The sequence below is a fragment of the Suricata suricatta genome, chromosome 11 (genome assembly GCF_006229205.1).
Source record: "Suricata suricatta isolate VVHF042 chromosome 11, meerkat_22Aug2017_6uvM2_HiC, whole genome shotgun sequence".
NCBI lineage: Eukaryota > Metazoa > Chordata > Mammalia > Carnivora > Herpestidae > Suricata > Suricata suricatta.
The window spans coordinates 6,240,385-6,257,774 of record NC_043710.1 but is presented as its reverse complement, the minus strand read 5'-3'; the positions used below and the strand labels follow the sequence as shown (position 1 = coordinate 6,257,774).

The window sequence follows — 17,390 nt, the reverse complement described above, 5'->3', positions numbered from 1 at the left end:
AGTGTAGCCCCTCCCAGGAGGCTTGGGTCTGGTGCCGCCCTGCGGAGTCCACGCCCACCACAGACGTGAACACCAATTCGCTTGGAAAGCCGAGAGTGCAGAGGCATGATTTGATTTATCAGTTTCCAGGAAGCGCCCTCTGGGAGGAAGGCCATTCAGGGCCTGAGGCCCAAACTCCGCCTGTGAACAGGGCGGCACCTGTACGGGCCCCCTCAGAACTCGGGGAGCAGGAAGGGGTCTAAGAGTCCTGGAAAGTTCCTGGGTCCGAGCCCCGAGTTGGAGCGGAGGTGAGAGGCTGAGTTCACCCCGAGGGTCAGGCGAGAACCCCTCGCTGATGGCCAGAGTTGGTGGGAGGGGACCCCGTTAGCGGCGGCGCTGGGGCACGCAGGCCCCGTGCGGGCGGCTGCGTGCGAAGCCAGCTTTGCAGACGCAGCGGAAGGAGCCGCTCGTGTTCACGCAGCGCTCGCTCTTGCACAGCAGCCCACGCTGGTTCAGTTCTCGGCACTCATCGATGTCTGCGGGTGGGGGCGACAGGTGGGAGCTTCTCCAGGGTGCCAGCGCACATGGCCCCCTTAGCGTGTGGCCCCTGGGTATCGCAGGGCCCCGTGCCTCCCCTGGGCTGCCAGCCTTGGTCCCCGGCCCCTCCACCAACTCCTGGTCCTGGCCTGGGTGCCACCCCTGCCGCCGCTGCCGCCGGGCTCACCGACACAACGTGAGCGAGAGGCGTCCAGCTGGAAGCCGCCGGGACACTCGCACACCGCGCCACCGGGCCGTGGCACGCAGCGGCCACTCACGCAGCGGCACTCGTCCGAGTCCTCCTCCGAGCTGTCCTCTTCTGTGCGGGAGGGGGCGGGATCGGAGGGGGATGCAGACATCAACCTTCACCTGCGCCAGCAGATGGAGGGGGACCCGCCCCCCTCCCCGCCTCTGTGCCCTCCGCTATACCCACCTCGAGGAGGCTTCCCTAGCAGCAGGGGGCTCGCATCCCAGAAGGAATTGCTCTCACTCTGCGACGTTGGGCACTGGGACCCTGGGAGGGGCGAGAGTGGTAAGCCACGAGGCCTCGCTTACAAGGCAGCCCGGCCCTCACCCCAGAAATCCGCAAACCCCTACGGGGTGGCTCACCGGCGCCGCGCGGCGGGCAAGGGCGGCACTGGGCTCCCCAACCGCGGCCCTGGCGACAGCAGCAGTCGTCGAAGGTGAGGGCTGGCCCGGCCAGGGGCCCCGCGCACATGCCATCTTCTCCGCGCTGGGCCCAGCACACGTCCCGTCGCTCCGGGGCACGCTCTGCCGGGGGAGACCGGGCATCAGCTGGGGGCCCCAAACCGGAACAGCAGGCCCACCGCTCCGTCCAACCCTCGGGGTTGCCGCGACGCCGGGGCTCCACCCGGTGGAGCAGGCCCTGGAATCTGCCCAGGACAACTCTCGCCCTCACCGGCTGGGCTCTCGGGGAGCTGGCAATCGCGGCCGGAGGGCCCGGGCACCCAGGGCGGGCGGCACTCGCAGCGGTAGGAGCCTGGCAAGTTGACGCAGCGGCCAGGGCGGCAGGCTGCCGGGTCCTGACACTCGTCTACGTCTAGGGTAGCGAGGGCATGGGTGAGGGTGGCGGTCACACCTCGGCCCAGTCCCCGCGCCCCTCCTATTTCCCCAGCCGGCAGGCCGGGGCCTCACCCATCTCCTCCGGGCTCAGACACTGGCGCTGCGCCGGGCTGTACTCGGCGGGGGGCGTGCAGGCACAGCGGTAGCCGCCGCGCGTGTTCTCACACACTCCGTTCCGGCAGTTGGACTCGTCCAAGCACTCGTCCACGTCTGCGGGGAGGAAAATCGCGAGTGGAGGGAACCGGCCCGAAGTCGGGTGGTTGTGCGTGTCTCCCGGTTGCTGTCCCCAGGCCACTGGGACGGCTGCGCTCACCCACGCACTCCAATAGGTTCCCGTCGTAGTAGAAGCCTTGCTTGCAGTAGCACTCGTAGCCGGGCTGCGTATTCACGCACTTGCCCTCCTTGCAGATCTCTGCCCCGAACAGGATACACTCGTCGATGTCTGCGGAGGGACAAGCCGTGGGCGCCCTGCGGCCTCTACCTCCCGGGCGGCTCAGGCCCAAAACCCGGCGGGGTGTGGGCGGGGCTTACCGCGGGGGCGGAGCAAACTCAGTGGGAGAGGCTTTTCCTGAGGCTGACGGGAGCGTGATAGGGGCGGGGCAGACGATGACGGTGTGGGCGGGGCTTACCCCGATTATCACTACCGACCTCGGTGGGCGGGGCGGGGCGTGTCCGGTGGGCGGAGCCGTGCTGGAGCTTACCACGGTGGGCCGGGATGCCATAGTTGACAATGTTGTTGTCTTGGGTGTAGCCCTTCCCGTCCGGGCAGAGACTGTGGAACTCGGCTGAGGGTGGAGAGAGCGGCGGTGGGGAAGAAGGGAGGCGGGACTGAGCGCGTGCGTGCTCCTGTCGGAGCTCTCCGCCTCATTTCCCACCTATCCAGGGAGGGGCCATTTCCCGCGTCCGTTTCCAAATGGAGAAACCGAGACTCTGGGAAGGGCGAAGGCCTGCCCGGCTCCTGACCTGAGCTGTACACGGGGCAGGGATAGATCTCGCAGTGGTCTCCCCAGCCAGCCCCCAGCGAGCAGCAGCACTCCTGCTGGGTGACATTGGTGGCCAGTACACTGTCGCAGAACACGGTGTCATCGAAGTTAAGGTAGCACTCCTTCTTGTGATGGGGCTGCTCCACCTCTGAGGGGAGGGGAGGGCAGCTCAGGGTCCTGCAGACGGTCTTGCCCACCGATCTAATGCCCCTGCTGCCCCACACTCCCTCGCTCCCCTGAGCCACCCTGTCAGAGCCAAGCTCCAACCTCAATGTGAGGTTCGGGACTCTTCTGCAAGGCCCAACCCCGCCTGAAGGGAAGATTTCTTCCCGTTCCCCAGACTCCAGAGGGTGGGACCAGGATAGTCTCTGGACCCCAGCTGTAGCTCAGGGGAGCTGTCTAGTCTAAGGAGGGCCCTGGAGGACACTCACCTTCACAGCCGTGCTGGTCCTGGGTGGGCGTGAAGCCCTCGTCACAGACGCAAACGTAGGAGCCCTGCAGGTTCTCGCAGGCCCCATGGGGAAGGCACAGGCCGGGGTCCTGGCTGCATTCATCTATGTCTGTGGGGAGCGAGGGGAGCAGGAAGAGTCAGAGGGGGTGGGGCATGTGCCTCCAGGGACTCACACAAGTTCAGAACCCAAACTTGCACTTTGATCTCAAAGCACACACAATAGGAAGCGAACCCATGCCTGTCTGTGCATGTGGGTAGACACGTGCACATTCACTGTATTCACTAAAACCTGCAGTGGTTCCTTATCGGCAACAGAATGGAGTCCTCACTCTCAGCTCGGCATCCGAGGACTTTGAGTCTGGTCTCCTGATATCTTTCAGTTTCATCATCCTGTACTCTAACCACCGACACCCCCAACTGTCTGTTCAGGGCCCTCTCCCCTAAAATCACAACTAGCTCCTTCCAGATCTCCGTGCTCTGCGTATTGCGTTCATGCCATCCCATGCTTCTCTCCGCTTAGGGAACCTATTTGTGCTTCAGGGGACCATATATATGTTCCAAGTGCCAATTCAACTGTCACCTCTCCCTTGCAATCAATCACTCGTCCAGACCTCTTTTGGCGTCCAGCACCCGGAACAGTAAGAATCAATTTGCGTGTCAGCCTCCCCCAGTGGGAGTCCTGGGTCATTGCTCCATTCCTATTGCATGGAATAGAAGCTGGCAAATAGTAGGTTCTCTGTCAACTCCTGTCCGCTAATGCCTGTAAGGGTCACCACGTAACGATGTCATTATTACTGTTGCTAATGTAGGTGGAGTGGAAGGGTGAGTGAGTGGATGGAGGGACAGATGGAAAGACAGATCATTAGTGCGTCTAGGAGATTACTGCCATTCCTCCTGAGGAACTCCCAGCCAGAACCCCCATACCTTGGCACTTCCTGCCGCCTACCAGCCGGTGCCCCTGAGGACAGAGACATCGGTAGGAGCCATTGGTGTTGATGCAGTCACCCCCAATGCAGGCAGCAGGAAAGTCACACTCGTCAATGTCTGTAGGGGATCAAAGAGGTGGAGAATTTTGGAGCTGACCCCACTCAGCCTGAGGCTGCCAAGGCTCCCCACCCAACGTCCAATCTGGGGGTCAGGTCTACACCCCATGCCCAGTCTTGGATGGGGATGTGGACTGGACTCGGAAGTGCCTGACTTTTACAGGTAGGCCCCTGAACTTGGAGCCTGGGCATAGAAGCCCCAGGATAGGCAGGAACAAGTTAATCCCCAGCTCTAGGCCCCACTCACCCTCGCATTGGCTCCGGTCTCTTGACAGATGGTAGCCAGAGAGGCACTGACACTGGAAGGAGCCTGGCGTGTTGGTGCAGATGCCATTGTCACACACGTCCCCGGCCTCACACTCATCCACATCTGCAGGGCACAAGGCGGGGTCAGAGGGCCACCATGCGGATGGTCTCAGGCCTCTGTCACCCTTTCCCCACTCGTGCCTATGGCGTGGGGCACCAGAGCGAGGCCAGTGGAGCTGAAGGGAAGCACAGGACCCTTACCCCCCCTCCATGTGGCACACCATGCCCAGTGACCAGGCCAGGTCATGCCAGGGACCGTGGGTCATGTCTGACTCTAAAGAGCACAGGCCTCCCCAATCATCATCCATCCCCTCCAAACGAGGACACCCTGCCCATGCGCTCTCCCCATACTGCCCTGATCTTCCCTGCCCCGGCTGCTCTCTCCCCCCCTCACCTGCCATGGCTCCCTCTCTTCCCACGTAACTGAGCTCCTCTATTCCTTGTCCTCACACACTAATTTCTTCTGCTTGTGCAATAAACACTTGGCTTTCCCCTGAGAGCATTGCTTCCCTGCAGTCATTTCCGCCAGAAGCCGGTTCTTGGCCACACCTCCGACCCCTTCCAAACCACGCTACGCCTCTGAGGTGCCCCTGACCCCACGCCAGCCTTCACCTTCTCTGCTGCTGTCGGCACTCACCTTTCAGTCTCTCCCTCTCTGTCTTGCAGCCCATCCTAGAAGTGACCCACTGCTTCTGCTATTCTCGAGTCTCCTACCTCGCCTTCTTTCGCAGGGGCCCACGAACATCTCTCCTTCTCCCTCACCGGTCTTCCAGGCCATGCCTGCCTCTGGGCCCCCAGATCCTGGGTGCTGAGAGGGGTGCTGGCAGTTGCCCAGCTGTGCACCCTGGGCCACGGCCACTCCCTCTGGCCTGTGGCCCCGCCCCATCCTTAGTGTGGCTCCCTCCCCCACCTCCCAAGCCTGGATTTCTGGAAAGCCCCTAGACACCTCCCATGCCCTTGGGCAGTCCAAACCTCTACTGGTCATTGCAAGTCCCCTACTGGACTTGGGCCCTCCACTGTTCATTGAGAAAATTGAGAGTAATCTCTTCTAACCTCCTACAAATCATTACATCCATTCTGCTCTGGCTCCCCTTAGAGCAAGAGAGGTCCCTTCTCCTGTCCGTGGCCCCTCCCCCCAGCTGGCCTTGGCGTCCCCTTGCGCATTTTCACGGCAGCTCCTCAGCCTACAACCTGAGACCCCCTTCTGGTAGCCCCAGGTTTCGGTCTTCCTCGCTTGCTAGCTGCCACCTCCTGACCCCTCGTGCCATAGAGAACACCCTGCCACGGCCACAAGGAGCTTTCTCATCTTACCACTTAGGTCTTAGTTCACAAGAACCTCTCTGTTGCCTTTGGCTCATCCTCCTCCACCCTGGAAGCCTCTCCTCCCCCAGTTTCCTGGCTGGTGCTTCCTGGGCCTCCTTCCATCCCTCCTCCCCCATCTCCCACTCCTAGGCCCCTGCCTTCCGCTGCTGCGGTATTGCCCACAAGGCTCTGTGAGGCTCCCCTCACTGGCCCCATCCTCCTTGGCTGAGCAGACGCACCCTCAGGCTCCAAACCCCCCCCAGGTCCACAGTTGGGGGAGGGGGTTAGCCCAAGGCCCTCCTGCTGTCATCTCCAGCCCAGAGGCCCGCAGGAACCTCCCACTCAACTTGTCAAGCATCAAACTTGGGTGTCTTCCTTCTCCAATCGCATCACCTCTAGAGACCCTACCCTAGTGAACAGCATCGCCCACAGAGTCACCCAAACCAGACACCTGGAGGGTCCCTTGTTCCCCTCCCTCCTCCCTGCTCCCCTGGACATCCGGTTAACAAGCTCAGGTCATCTGCGTTAATATTTTTCTACTAGCCCATCATCTCCTGACCATTCTGAGGCAACTTCTCATCACGTCCACCACCATCTGTGTCTTGAGTCACCAGCAGACCTCCAGCTATTCACACTCAGCATCAGGGAACTTTCTAAAGCAAATGGTGAATCTTGTCACCTTTCCCCTTACAAGGCTTCAGGGGGGCACCTGGGTGGCTCAGTCAGTTAAGGGTCCGGCTTCAGCTCAGGTCACCATCTCACACTTCGTGAGTTTGAGCCCTGCATCAGGCTCTGTGCTGACAGCTCAGAGTCTGGAGCCTGCTTCAGATTCTGTATCTCCCTCTCTCTCTGACCCTCCCCTGCTCAGGCTGTCTCTCTGTCTCTCAAAAATAAAATAAAATAAAATAAATAAATAAATAAATAAATAAATAAATAAATAAATAAATAAATAAAAGGCTTCAGGGACCTCAGAGCACCCTCAACCTCCTGGGCAGGGCTTCGAGGGGCCTTCCAGGGGCTGAGGCCCAGGGGCTGGGGTCCTGCCCCTCACTAGTCAGTTCAGCCGCCTCCCTCTGCTTACCCCTTACATTCCCTGCACATGCAGTGCTGTTTTTCACCACTGAGTCCACTGTGCTGACTTCCTTTGCTTGGCTAATTTCTATGGGTTAAGACAATTCAGGTCTCCCCTCCCTCCCAGCCCTGCACCCAAATTCCACTGAGGCCCACAGCTTTGCACTCTCCAGTCTATGTCTACTGTTGTCCAGTTTCTCTGAATCCCAGATCCAGCCCTGCTTCTTGGTGCATAAGAAACATTAGTGCGAGGGTGCTTGGGTGGCTCAGGTTAAGTGACCTACTGACTCCTGGTTTCCACTCAGGTCATGATCTCATGGTCATAGGATGGACTCCACACCGAGTGTGCAGCCCGCTGAAGATAACTCTTTCTGTCTCCCTCTGCCCCTTGCCCTCTTTCTAAAAAGAAGAAGAAGAAGAAGAAGAAGAAGAAGAAGAAGAAAGGAAGAGGAAAGAAAAAGAAACAGTGCAGAGGAACTAACGCCCTCCTCATTCTTTTATGTCTTTTTTTTTCTTTAAATTTAAGAAGCCTGCTTTGCAAAAGCAGCTTCAAGCCTTGCCTGCTAAGACCCTTCCTACACTGAAATTCTGGTGGTCCTTTCATCGGCGAGGTTCGCTGAGAAAATAAGTGACTAGGTCAGCGAACTGGAGGGTGAACTGGCCGTCTCCTGCCTACTGTGCGACAGACTCGGTCCCCAGCTTGCGTGAGGCGTGGGCGCGGGCGGCGTGGACTGGGAGGACTGGGACTGGGGCTCACCCAGGCAACTGCGGCCGTCCGGCGCAGGCGCGTAGCCCTGGGCGCAGGTGCAGCGGAAGGAGCCTGGGAGGTTCTCGCACCAGCCCGGCGAGCAGGGGCTGCCCTCGGCGCACTCGTTCACGTCTGCGGCAGAGAAGACAGACCTCGGTCGCCACCCCACTGGGCCTGGCACTGTGCCGGGGTGGGGGTCTCCTCCGTCCAGCATGGGGGTCGGGGGACGCCTGCGAGGCAACTCTCACGAGCATAAACCCTGCCCCTGCCTTAACCGGACCCGAAACTGGCCGGTGGTCGCGGGGACCACTCCCGGATGGGCCCGGCCCATTTGCCTTCGAACCCGCCCCCCCAGGACCTAGGCCCTGCCCTCACCGCGGCAGGCCCCGCCCCCCTGGCTGCGGTAGCCGGGCTGACAGGCAATGCACTTGAAGCTCCCGGGTTTGTTCTCGCATTTGCTATCCGGGCAGGAGCTAGGGTCTCGGCACTCGTCGATGTCTGCGTGGGTGGGGCGAGAAGGAGGGAGACCCCTTTGGGGACAAGGTGACCGACCAGGCACTCAGTATCCTTGGCAGGACCTCCCTCCGTGACGGATCAACGGGGCCAATTGGGACCTCAGGGCTCCCACACCCCGACCTCCGAGAGGCCCAGAGCTAGAGTCCAGGCCCTCTACCCCCACGCCAGGTCGGGGGACAGCTGAGGACTCTCCCCCCCGCCGCCGTCGGCCCGGATGGGGTCTCCCGCACCTTCGCACACGGGCGGTCGTGAGGCTTTGAGCCGGTAGCCGGGGTAACAGTTGCACTTGTAGTGACCGGGAAAGTTGAGACAGAAGCCGCCGTCGCCGCACAGGTGGGGCTTGGCGCACTCGTTCAGGTCTGCGCGGGAGGAAGAGGGCTCGAGGGGGGCGCCAGGGGCGGTGGAGGCGGTTACGCGGCCGTCGGGAGGAGAGCCGCCCGCCCCGCTTCCGCCCCGCCTCCGCGGGGCCGCGCTCACCCACGCACGAGCGCCCCCCGGCGCCCACGTGCAGGCGGTAGCCGCGGTTGCAGTGGCAGTTGTACGAGCCGCCGGTGTTCATGCAGATGCCCCTCCCGGCGCCGCACGGCTCCGCCTCGCACTCGTTCACGTCTGAGAAGGACGCGCGGGGGCGGCGAGACGTCAGAGGGATATCGCGACCCGGGCCACCCCCCTGCCCCGGGCCGCGCGCCCGCCCGCGCTCACCCACGCAGTAGCGGTGCTGCGGGTGCGACCGGTAGCCCGGATTGCAGTGGCAGGAGTAGTCCGAGGGTCCCGGGACGCACTCGCCGTGGCCGCAGATGTTCTGGTTCAGTCGGCATTCGTCTGTCTCTGGTGGGGGGAGGGGGGGAGGGGGGGGGCACGGGGCTGCGCGGGGAGCACTCACTTTTTGCCACGTTCCCCGGGCGGACCTCCATACCCCATTCTTAATAACCCAGGTACCTGAGCCTAGTCACACCACGACCTCAGGTCCCTGACCACTCATACTCCAATCCTAGGATTTGCTATACCTCCATGCCAGATCACCCGGACATCACGACCCCAGATAGCGACCCCAGGTCTCCGACATCCCTATCCTCAACTCCAGGATCTCTGAATTTCTGTTCCTACTCACTATATTCTGTCTCCTGCCACCCCAGGCCCGATCGCATCCCATCAGGGCCCTTCAGTCATCAATACCCCTACCCAAGGGGCTCTGAGACCCCCTCCTTCCTCCAGTCACCTCAATATTTAAAACCCTGCAGCATTAGTTACTCCCATATCCTCTAGCCCAGTGACCCCAACACCTTTGCCTTAGGGACCTGGGTCCCCCATTCCAGAATGGTTGATTTCCTCCCCCTCCCAAGGCAGGCAGGAGTTCTTTCCTGGGAAATGGCTTGCCCTGTTGTGGATATGGAGGTAGTCAGATCCAGAAAGCCCCCTCACTTTATCAACAGTCCTGGACTCTCTGACTCTCCCTCTCCCTCCTGCCCCCCTGCAGCCCAGGCCTTGATCCTGAACTCTGCCCCACCCCAAGCACACGTGGCGGGCTGCTCTTTTTGCCTAGATATCTCTCCCTACACCTCTTCAACACCCTCTCCTCGGAGAAGCCTCCCTAGGTGCCTCTTCCGCCACATTCCCACAGCCCCTAGGGTGGTGGCTCCATTGTCCTAGCCTGTACAGGCCTGTAGGTCAGCCACCTTCCCCCTGAGCCATCGCCCCCCAGAGCTCATCTAGCCTTCCAAGATTTCAATCAGGCTGGTGGATCCCGTGTAGCTTTGGGGTCCACACAGACTTGGGCTTGAATCTGGCTCAGATGTGTGATCTGCAGGGCAAGATACCGAACCTGAGCCTCTGTTTTCTCATCCGGAAGATGAAGCTACCTGAGTTCACTTCAGAGTATGAGAAGGTTAAATGATAGTCTGTGAGACTCGCTGGTCAGTGCCCGGCCCAAGGCAATTGCTCATTCATGGCTAGCAATTATCATGATACCCCAGACCCTGCAGACGCGTCCCACAGCCTCTGGGATCAAACCCAAGCCTCCGAACAAGGCTCCACGCGTCGGCTCTCCCTCAGTTCAGAAACCCTGGGCTGCGTGTGGCTTTTCCTCCCCCACCAGTGTTTCACGTCTCCGCGCCTTTGCCTAAACCTCACTTGGAATATCCATTTTCCCAGCCTGCACGCCCATTCCTTCCCCGCTCCTTCTCATTAATTTCTAACACTCTTCAAAGCCCTGCGAGCCTTCTTTCGTTGCCACCCTACATAGTATCACAATCCCCAGACTTCTTTCCTTCTCTGATTTATTTTTTCATGCCATTTATGAGACATTGAGATCTTTAGTTACTGATCTGTTTTCAGTTTACTGTGCAAGAACAGGGGATTTTTGTCTTTTGCTTACTACTGTATCCTCAGCACCTAAAGAGTGTCTGGCACATAATAGGCGCTCAATAAATATTTGTTGAATGAATGAATAAGCACCTTCAGACTGGGCTGACCACCACAATACCCGGATCATTCAAGGTTGCACATCAAGGCCTCCCCAGAGCCCAGCCCAGGGCCAGGGCCAGGGCCACAGGAAGCCCTGGAGAAGGGCTCATGCTCAGGAATGATGGCGGGGGAGGCAGTAAGGGAGGGTGGAAATTAAGCCAGGGATGTGGCCTCTCTAGGACATGGCCTATGTGGGCAGGTCTTACCTGTGACCTGGGTAGGAGCAATCTCCACTGCGCTGCGGGAAGGGGGCAGGTCCGGCAGGAACCAGCGCACCGTGGGAGGTGAGGGCCTGGAGATCAGCTCTGTAGGCAGCAGTGTACGCCCATCAGGGGTGTGGAGGAGGGGAGAGCCGCCCCTCTCCAGTGGCCGGGACTTCACACCCGGATGGCTCAGCTGTCAACCACCCCCAGTGACAGTGCTTGAGGACTGGCTCCCGCAGCGCCCAGCTCACCAGGGTAGGGCCTGGCAGGAGACGTGGTGGCGGTCGGGTGGCTCTGCTGCGCGGACTGCTCCTCCATCACTGGCTGTGAGGGACAGCAGCATGAGCCCTCTGTCTGCTTAGCTTCCCCGCTCCTCCCACCTGGGCTCTCATACTCACTGAGTCCGTGCTCACCCCTAAAAGGGAAGAAGATGGGGCCATTAGCGCAGGGCTGGGAAAAGGGAGTCGAGACTGGGATTGGCAGTTGGTGTTTGTGGGTAGGGTCTCCTAAGAGTTCAACAGTTATATCTCTGGGTCAGGGGTCAAGAGTTAGATCCTGGAGTCGGGGGCGCTTGCGTCACCGGTAAGGGCAACACGTATGGGGAGTGCTCGTTGGTCAAGGTCCTTAGGTTATTGAGCAAAGCTTAGGAGGTTGAAGCTAGGGTCAAATCCTTGGGTCCAGGAGAGAGAAGGTCAGATCTAGGGACAACATTTGGACTGGAGCAGTGCCCTGGTTTGGAAATCAAAGGGCTTTCGGGGTCAGAGGAATAGATCTGGAGGGCAATGGATGGTCAGATCCTGTCAATCAGGGGTTAAATCCTGCAGTTACAACCTTGGTTAGGGACAAGAGGGTCAGCTCTGGGGGTCAGTGGTGAGGTCAAGGGTTAGGAGTTAGAGGATGGACTCTGAGGTCACATCTGAGGGTCCAGGGTCAAGGGATCAGGTCTAAGGCATTCATCATCTGTCACGGAAAAGGGTCAGGCCAGACCTCGTTCCTCCTCTGTGTCCTCAGGTGGCGGCACCCGGCTGGGGCTCTCAGGGAGCTGCTGGGGCTTGGGTGGCCCGTCAGGGTGCAGGAAAAGGGAAAAATCACTCTCGCCCTGAATGGTGAGGGTCTGGTGGGAAGTGAGGATGTGGTACCCCTTCCCAGCTGGACAGATCTCCTTGAAGGCAGCTGCAGCCAAAGGGAGGGGCAGAGAGGTGAGTGTCTCCCGGACAGGCACACGGGCGGCTCATTGGCCCCACATGCCCCAGGCTCACCAGTGCCATCAGCTGGGCAGCGCTGGCACCGCGCACCCCAGGCCTTGCCGACGCTGCAGCAGCAGAGCTGGCGGGTGAGGCGCGTGGTCAGGGGGTGCTGGCACTGGTGCTCAGGGCTCACCAGGCGGAAACACAGGCTCTTCTCCTCTGGCTTGTCTGCTGCAGGGGCCAGTGGGGGGCATGGACATCGGGGCCTGATGGCTGCCCGTGTCCCTCTTCCAAGCCGCTCCAGACCTTGCTCTCTGGCCCAGACAACCCTTGATCCTCATGTGGTTTCTGACCTCAGGTGACCCTGAATTCATGTGATCCCTGAACCTTGTGTTTCTCTGACCTCATGTGCCCCCTGAAGTCTCTGTGATCGCTGACCCCACAGACCCCTGATTCTAGCTGCTCTAGGCTTTATCCCTCCTACCCATCAAGCCCATGATCTCACACGACCCTCACTCTCTATACTCCTGACCCCATGGGACCTCTAACCAGATCTCACGTGCCTCCTGTCCCCACTTATCCCTGATCCCATCAGCTCTGGGCCTTGATAGGCTCCTGCAATCAACCCTTGACCCCACTGTGACCTCTGATCTTTACTGCTCATTGCTTGGAGGTCCATGCCTTGTGACCTCCCAGGGGCCTGAGCCCCCCATTCTCACCAATGCACTGAGTTCGGGAGGGGCCCAAGCTATGGCCAGGTGGGCAGACGCAGCGATAGGAGCCAGGGTTGTTGAGGCAGTCACCATGGCGACACATGCCCGGCATGGCGCACTCGTTGATGTCTGTGGTGAAGAGGAATGTGATCCCTCTAGTCTGGGGCCACAGGGTGACAGCAAGCTACTCCAAAAACCTCAGGGGCCGTTCCCAGCCCCACCTCCTCCCTCAGTCACTTCAGGGCCTCCCCCAGTGACAACTGGCTTGTCCCTCCAGCCCAGAGAGTCTCCTGGCTGGCCGTACCCTGACAATGGGTGCTGTTGAGTCTCTTGTAGCCCTGGGGGCAGTCAGCGCCCACCTCCCCACGTACAGGTCCTGGTTTCTGCACCCCTGTGTCTGCGGAGAGAGGAGAGCGTGGCAGGGGAGGACCCTGGGGGTCCAGCAGGGGAGGGGGGAAAGGAGGGCAATGGGGAGGAGCAGAGGGGGATGCTGAGAGGAATTCAGTGGGCAGTGAGAGGCTCAGGCTGCATGGGCGGGGTCCTCCCCCTGGGGGGAGGAAGAGGAATACGGAGGTCCACCCTGCAGTGACGGGTGTCCCTGAGCCCAGGCACTCACACTGCAGCTGGGGGCACTTGTGGCACTTGCTCTGGCCCCAGGCGGTGCCGATGCTCCCACAGCAGTCTTCCTGCTTGGTGAGGCCAGGGAGGGGGTTGCTGCCGCACTAGGGGAAGTTGGGACTGGGGTCACAGGGAGCCCACCCCCACCCAGCCGCCCTCCCCAGGTTCCTTTCCTCCCCTCTCAGCTCGTGGACCCCGGTTTTGTGCAATCCCCATTTAGTTGGGACAGGACAACCCTGAGAGGCCGAAGGTCCGGTCCAGCTGGACTGTGGATTCACTCACAGGCTGCTTGGGCAGGGTGTCCTGGAAGCAGCGGCCCAGGGGCTTCTGGGTGGGTGGCCGGGGGTGCTGGGGCTTGGGGTGCGGCAGCAGGTGCTGCGAGGGGGCTGGCCCCTCGGCGTTTGGCCCTTCAATGCGGTGAACTTGGACCGAGGCGTCGGGCGGATGGTGCACGCGCACGTTCACCACGGGGGGCGGGGCCTGCACTAGGGGGGCGGGGCACGGTGGCTTCAGGGCTGCCCCGCACCACCGGTTGCTCATCCTGGTCCCACCACCCTAGTGTCCGCCCACTTCAGCCACCCGAGGGTCTGCCCGTGGTCCGGTACCTTCCGCTGAGATCTGTCCCGGCCCGAGGGGCACCAGGAAGGCTGCATGCTGGGCAGGGGGCCCCTCCCCGGGCCCGGGCGGATCAGCGATCACCTGGACCGCGTAGATGGCGTGCTTGCTGGCCACAGACTCGCTTTCTGGCGCCAGGGGTGGAAGCGCGCCTGTTGACAGGGGCCCGGCCCGGCCAAGCCCAGGGCCTGCGCCGCCGGTGACCCCGCCAGCTCCTCCAGCGGGCACCTGGCAGAAGCGACCGGTGAAGTCCGGGGGACACAGGCACTGGTTTCGGGAGGAACACTGGCCGCCGTTCATGCAGGGCAGAGGGCACACCACTGGGGAGGGGAGGCGGATCAGGAACCGGCCCACCGGCCCTCCCAGCTCCCAGGCCTGATCCCTCACCCATATCCTGTCTCTTCCCCTCCTCCCTACTTCCTTGCCACCCACTGGCTCTGTCCTTGAGAAGCTGGGTTTGGGAACACATAGAAACTGCCCGATAGCTCTGCCAACATCCTTCTACCCAAGTTGGCTTCTGGAGTCTCAAGTACTGTACTTAAATTCTAGCTAGGAGGCCACGTGCCAGCTGTGTGGCCCCGAGCCCTGTGCCTCAGTGTCCTTGTGTGTAGGAATGTCTGTTGTGTCTATTAAATGAGGTCATGCCTGTACCAATGCTTAGCTCAGTGCCCTGCACACTGAGGGGGGTTAATAAGTGGTAGTAAATGATGACGATCGTGGGGACGGAGCAGCCTTTTTCTCCTCTGGATTTTCCTCTAAACTTTCCTGGGAATGTGATCTCTATGTGGCGAGTCCTCCTTTTCTAGATTCTCCCCATTCAGCCCTCCGCCCTCTCTGCTTTTGCCCTCTCTCTCCCCTGCTTTGCCTTGCCATGCCAGGGTCCACATCTCTAGCTGCTACCTCTCTGGGACCTCTCTTGGGCACCTCCACCCAGGAGACACTGTCGGGAATCAGCATCGAGAGAAAGAGACACAAAATCTGAAGCAGGCTCCAGGCTCTGAGCTAGCAGTCTGCACAGAGCCCGATGCAGGGCTCGAACCCATGAACCCTGAGATCATGACCTGAGCCGAAGTTGGTCGCTTAACCGAAGTCGGTCGCTTAACCGACTGAGCCACCCAGGCGCCCCTCCCCCCTACTTTGGACTACCACTGGGGGGTCCCTGTCAGCCAAGCGGCTCCATCTCTCCTGCTCCACTCCCCCCAGTTCCCGCCTCTGTACAGTCTCATGAATCCATCTCCCTCCCTGCCACGCCCTCGGCCCCTCTGGTGCTTTGAGCCTTGCCACCCATACTCCTCTCTGGCTTCCTGCCTGTCCACAGCCCAGCACCCCCAGAGAAATGCGCCTCAGGCGAAGCCCTGGCCTGTCACACCCCTGCTCACTCCTTGCTTCCTTGCACAAACATTAAGGCCCAGGATGAACCTTCTTTAAGTCCATCCCCCTCTTTCCACATGCACCCCATGCCCCAGGACCCCTCTCCCTCCTCCTACAAATGTGTCACATCTCCTGCCTCCATGGCTTTATTGATGCCTTTCCCTCCCTCAGGGCCCTGTCCCCCCACCTCTGCATATTCAAATATTATCCCTCCAGCCTCAGTTTCTCCTCCTGGGAGCCTTCCCTCATATCCCCGCCCCACCTCTGTTCCTTCTGCTGAGTTATCAGCCTCTGCTCAGCTCTTCTTGGCACTTGACTTGGTTATATTTATGTCTGTCTCCCCCACCACGAAGGGTGTTTTGGAGGGTAAGGCCGGGTCTGCCTCAGCTCTGGGTCCCAGAGGAGGTTCAGGGGGGATGACTGAACCTGGGTGGCAGGCTGGGACCTATGTCTTTTTGTCACACACACACCCACATCCCACATCCACCTCGGGACCCTGAGCTCACACACCAGCCCCAGCAACTCTCCTGCCTGCCCCCTGGCTGCCCTCACTTCCCAGGATGGAAAATGGGGGTGCTACTCTCCAGAACACCTGCCGGCCCTCAGAGTGCCAACCCACGTCCACGGCCCTCGGGGCCTGGCTAACAGCGGCCCAGCCCGGCCCAGCCCATCCTGTCAGGACTCTCAGGACAGAAGGGATGTGTCCTGGGCTGGGGGAGGTAGGATCATCTCCTTCCTGCCTCCTAGTGAGTCACCCGTAGCGGTGAGGGTGACCTCTCAATGACACCCGCCCACTGTGGCCTGGGCTCTGAGCCTGGGGGATGTGGGCAGCACAGATGGAGACGGCAGCCCGGGCAGGATGGCCGGGGGGTCTGGGAGGCTGGGCCACAGACGCTCACATGCACAGTCATCTCCTCTCTCTCTCTCCCTCTCATTCTCTCTCTCTCACACACACAGGTACACATGCACACACTCATTCTGCACCAACACAAGCTCACAGAAACACTCCCATAGTGACTGGGGACATATGCCCAGGACAACACAAAGAAACATGTAATTAATCACGGAGTGCCACTCCAAAGCCCATGCATGCACACGCACACACGCACATCTCATGAGAAACTGCGAACCACATCAGCGGGGTTCCTTGGGTCTACGAGTCGGTATGTTGAGTATAGGAATGTGTAAGAGGGGCCGTTTCGCTGGTGCCATCCTGGGCCCGGCCTAATTACCCTGTCCAGGAGGGTAATTACTGCTGGGACACCTCCCCCAGCCTGGCCCACAAGGCCTTGCAGGGAGGAGCGCTGAGCCCCAGGCCTTGCCCTTTGAAGAGAGATGCTGAGGAAGGGAGAGGCTCCAAGTGGAACTGGGGAGTCATCAGGGATTGTTGGGGAGGGGAGACTCAGAGGCGGAGCTCCTGGGAGCTTATGGGGGAGACATAGACGGGGTGCCAGGAAAAAGACAGACTGAGAACCCAAAACAGGCCCCACCTCCAGGCCTGCACTCCACCTGTTAGGCCCCAGCACCCCTCCCCTCCGAGACCTTGCCAACATCTAACTTCTTCACCCCCAGCCCTGACCTTGGCTCCTCCCCTCAGAGCGTGCAGGTGTCTACCCCTGGCAGGCTCTGCTTTAGACATTTTGAAAAGGCTTTTCCTGTTTCTTCCAGCAATTCTGCTTCTTCGGGGAGTATCGACCCCTTCTCTGAGGCCTCCTGGCCCCAGCGCACATCCCTCAAAAGCCCCTCTGTGCTGACCCTGACTCCCTCTCAGAACTCAGCCCCTTCCCGTAGGCCTGGGTCACCAGGACCCCAGCATGACTGCAACACCTTAGGCCTCAACCCTGACCCACAGCTGTGAAGTCTTGGTCCACGCAGCCCTCCAACTGCGTCCCCTGGGCCCCGGGCCCCCGGCGTCACACAGCCTACTCCACCAGGCAGCCCGCATTCGTCCTGCTGCCTGCCTTCCCGCTCCCCCCACCCGTGCCCGCGGGCCCTCACCCACGCGGAAGCCGGAGCCCGTGAGCGTATCGGTGCTGTGGCCGTTCTCTCCGATGAGCGTCATGTTGGAGCCCTGCTGACAACTGTCCCGACACTGGCCCTTGAGACAGGTCCGCTTGCAGATCACCGGCGCAAAGACCACCTTGAAGCGCTCCCGGGCCAGCGCCCCGCCCCCGCCGGCGCCCCGCTCGCCCGCCGGCCCC

General features: G+C 60.7%; 1 protein-coding gene and 1 long non-coding RNA gene across 8 annotated transcripts in view; one reads left to right on the top strand and one right to left on the bottom strand.

Annotated features, from left to right (window-relative positions):
- Window positions 1-96: 96 nt before the first annotated feature.
- LTBP3 (latent transforming growth factor beta binding protein 3) overlaps window positions 97-17,390 on the bottom strand; it is a 17,483-nt gene continuing 189 nt past the window's right edge. The window contains exons 2-29 of one of the 4 annotated variants that reach the window (XM_029956171.1): window positions 17,188-17,270; window positions 13,809-14,138; window positions 13,486-13,688; window positions 13,202-13,307; window positions 12,890-12,982; window positions 12,592-12,714; window positions 11,945-12,103; window positions 11,673-11,858; window positions 11,084-11,100; window positions 10,937-11,009; window positions 10,689-10,787; window positions 8,722-8,847; window positions 8,497-8,628; window positions 8,250-8,378; window positions 7,879-8,001; window positions 7,513-7,635; window positions 4,324-4,446; window positions 3,958-4,077; window positions 3,014-3,142; window positions 2,563-2,730; window positions 2,301-2,384; window positions 1,913-2,041; window positions 1,672-1,809; window positions 1,436-1,576; window positions 1,126-1,287; window positions 950-1,030; window positions 704-835; window positions 97-515 (exon numbers count right to left, since the gene is read on the bottom strand). In XM_029956171.1, coding sequence (XP_029812031.1) covers window positions 364-515; window positions 704-835; window positions 950-1,030; window positions 1,126-1,287; window positions 1,436-1,576; window positions 1,672-1,809; window positions 1,913-2,041; window positions 2,301-2,384; window positions 2,563-2,730; window positions 3,014-3,142; window positions 3,958-4,077; window positions 4,324-4,446; window positions 7,513-7,635; window positions 7,879-8,001; window positions 8,250-8,378; window positions 8,497-8,628; window positions 8,722-8,847; window positions 10,689-10,787; window positions 10,937-11,009; window positions 11,084-11,100; window positions 11,673-11,858; window positions 11,945-12,103; window positions 12,592-12,714; window positions 12,890-12,982; window positions 13,202-13,307; window positions 13,486-13,688; window positions 13,809-14,138; window positions 17,188-17,251 — 3,645 coding nt within the window. In that variant the 5' untranslated portion in view covers window positions 17,252-17,270 and the 3' untranslated portion in view covers window positions 97-363. Of the gene's footprint in view, window positions 516-703; window positions 836-949; window positions 1,031-1,125; window positions 1,288-1,435; window positions 1,577-1,671; window positions 1,810-1,912; window positions 2,042-2,300; window positions 2,385-2,562; window positions 2,731-3,013; window positions 3,143-3,957; window positions 4,078-4,323; window positions 4,447-7,512; window positions 7,636-7,878; window positions 8,002-8,249; window positions 8,379-8,496; window positions 8,629-8,721; window positions 8,848-10,688; window positions 10,788-10,936; window positions 11,010-11,083; window positions 11,101-11,672; window positions 11,859-11,944; window positions 12,104-12,591; window positions 12,715-12,889; window positions 12,983-13,201; window positions 13,308-13,485; window positions 13,689-13,808; window positions 14,139-17,187; window positions 17,368-17,390 lie in introns of those variants that run through there. The other 3 variants (XM_029956174.1, XM_029956172.1, XM_029956173.1) reach the window with 3 other exon arrangements.
- On the top strand, window positions 2,286-7,341 carry LOC115306016. Of its 4 annotated transcripts, XR_003915131.1 has the most exons (5): window positions 2,286-2,695; window positions 3,554-3,671; window positions 4,084-4,239; window positions 6,228-6,349; window positions 7,061-7,341. It is a non-coding gene; the product is annotated as an uncharacterized LOC115306016 (long non-coding RNA). The 4 variants fall into 4 exon arrangements; XR_003915133.1 differs by lacking the exon at window positions 4,084-4,239; XR_003915132.1 differs by lacking the exons at window positions 4,084-4,239; window positions 6,228-6,349.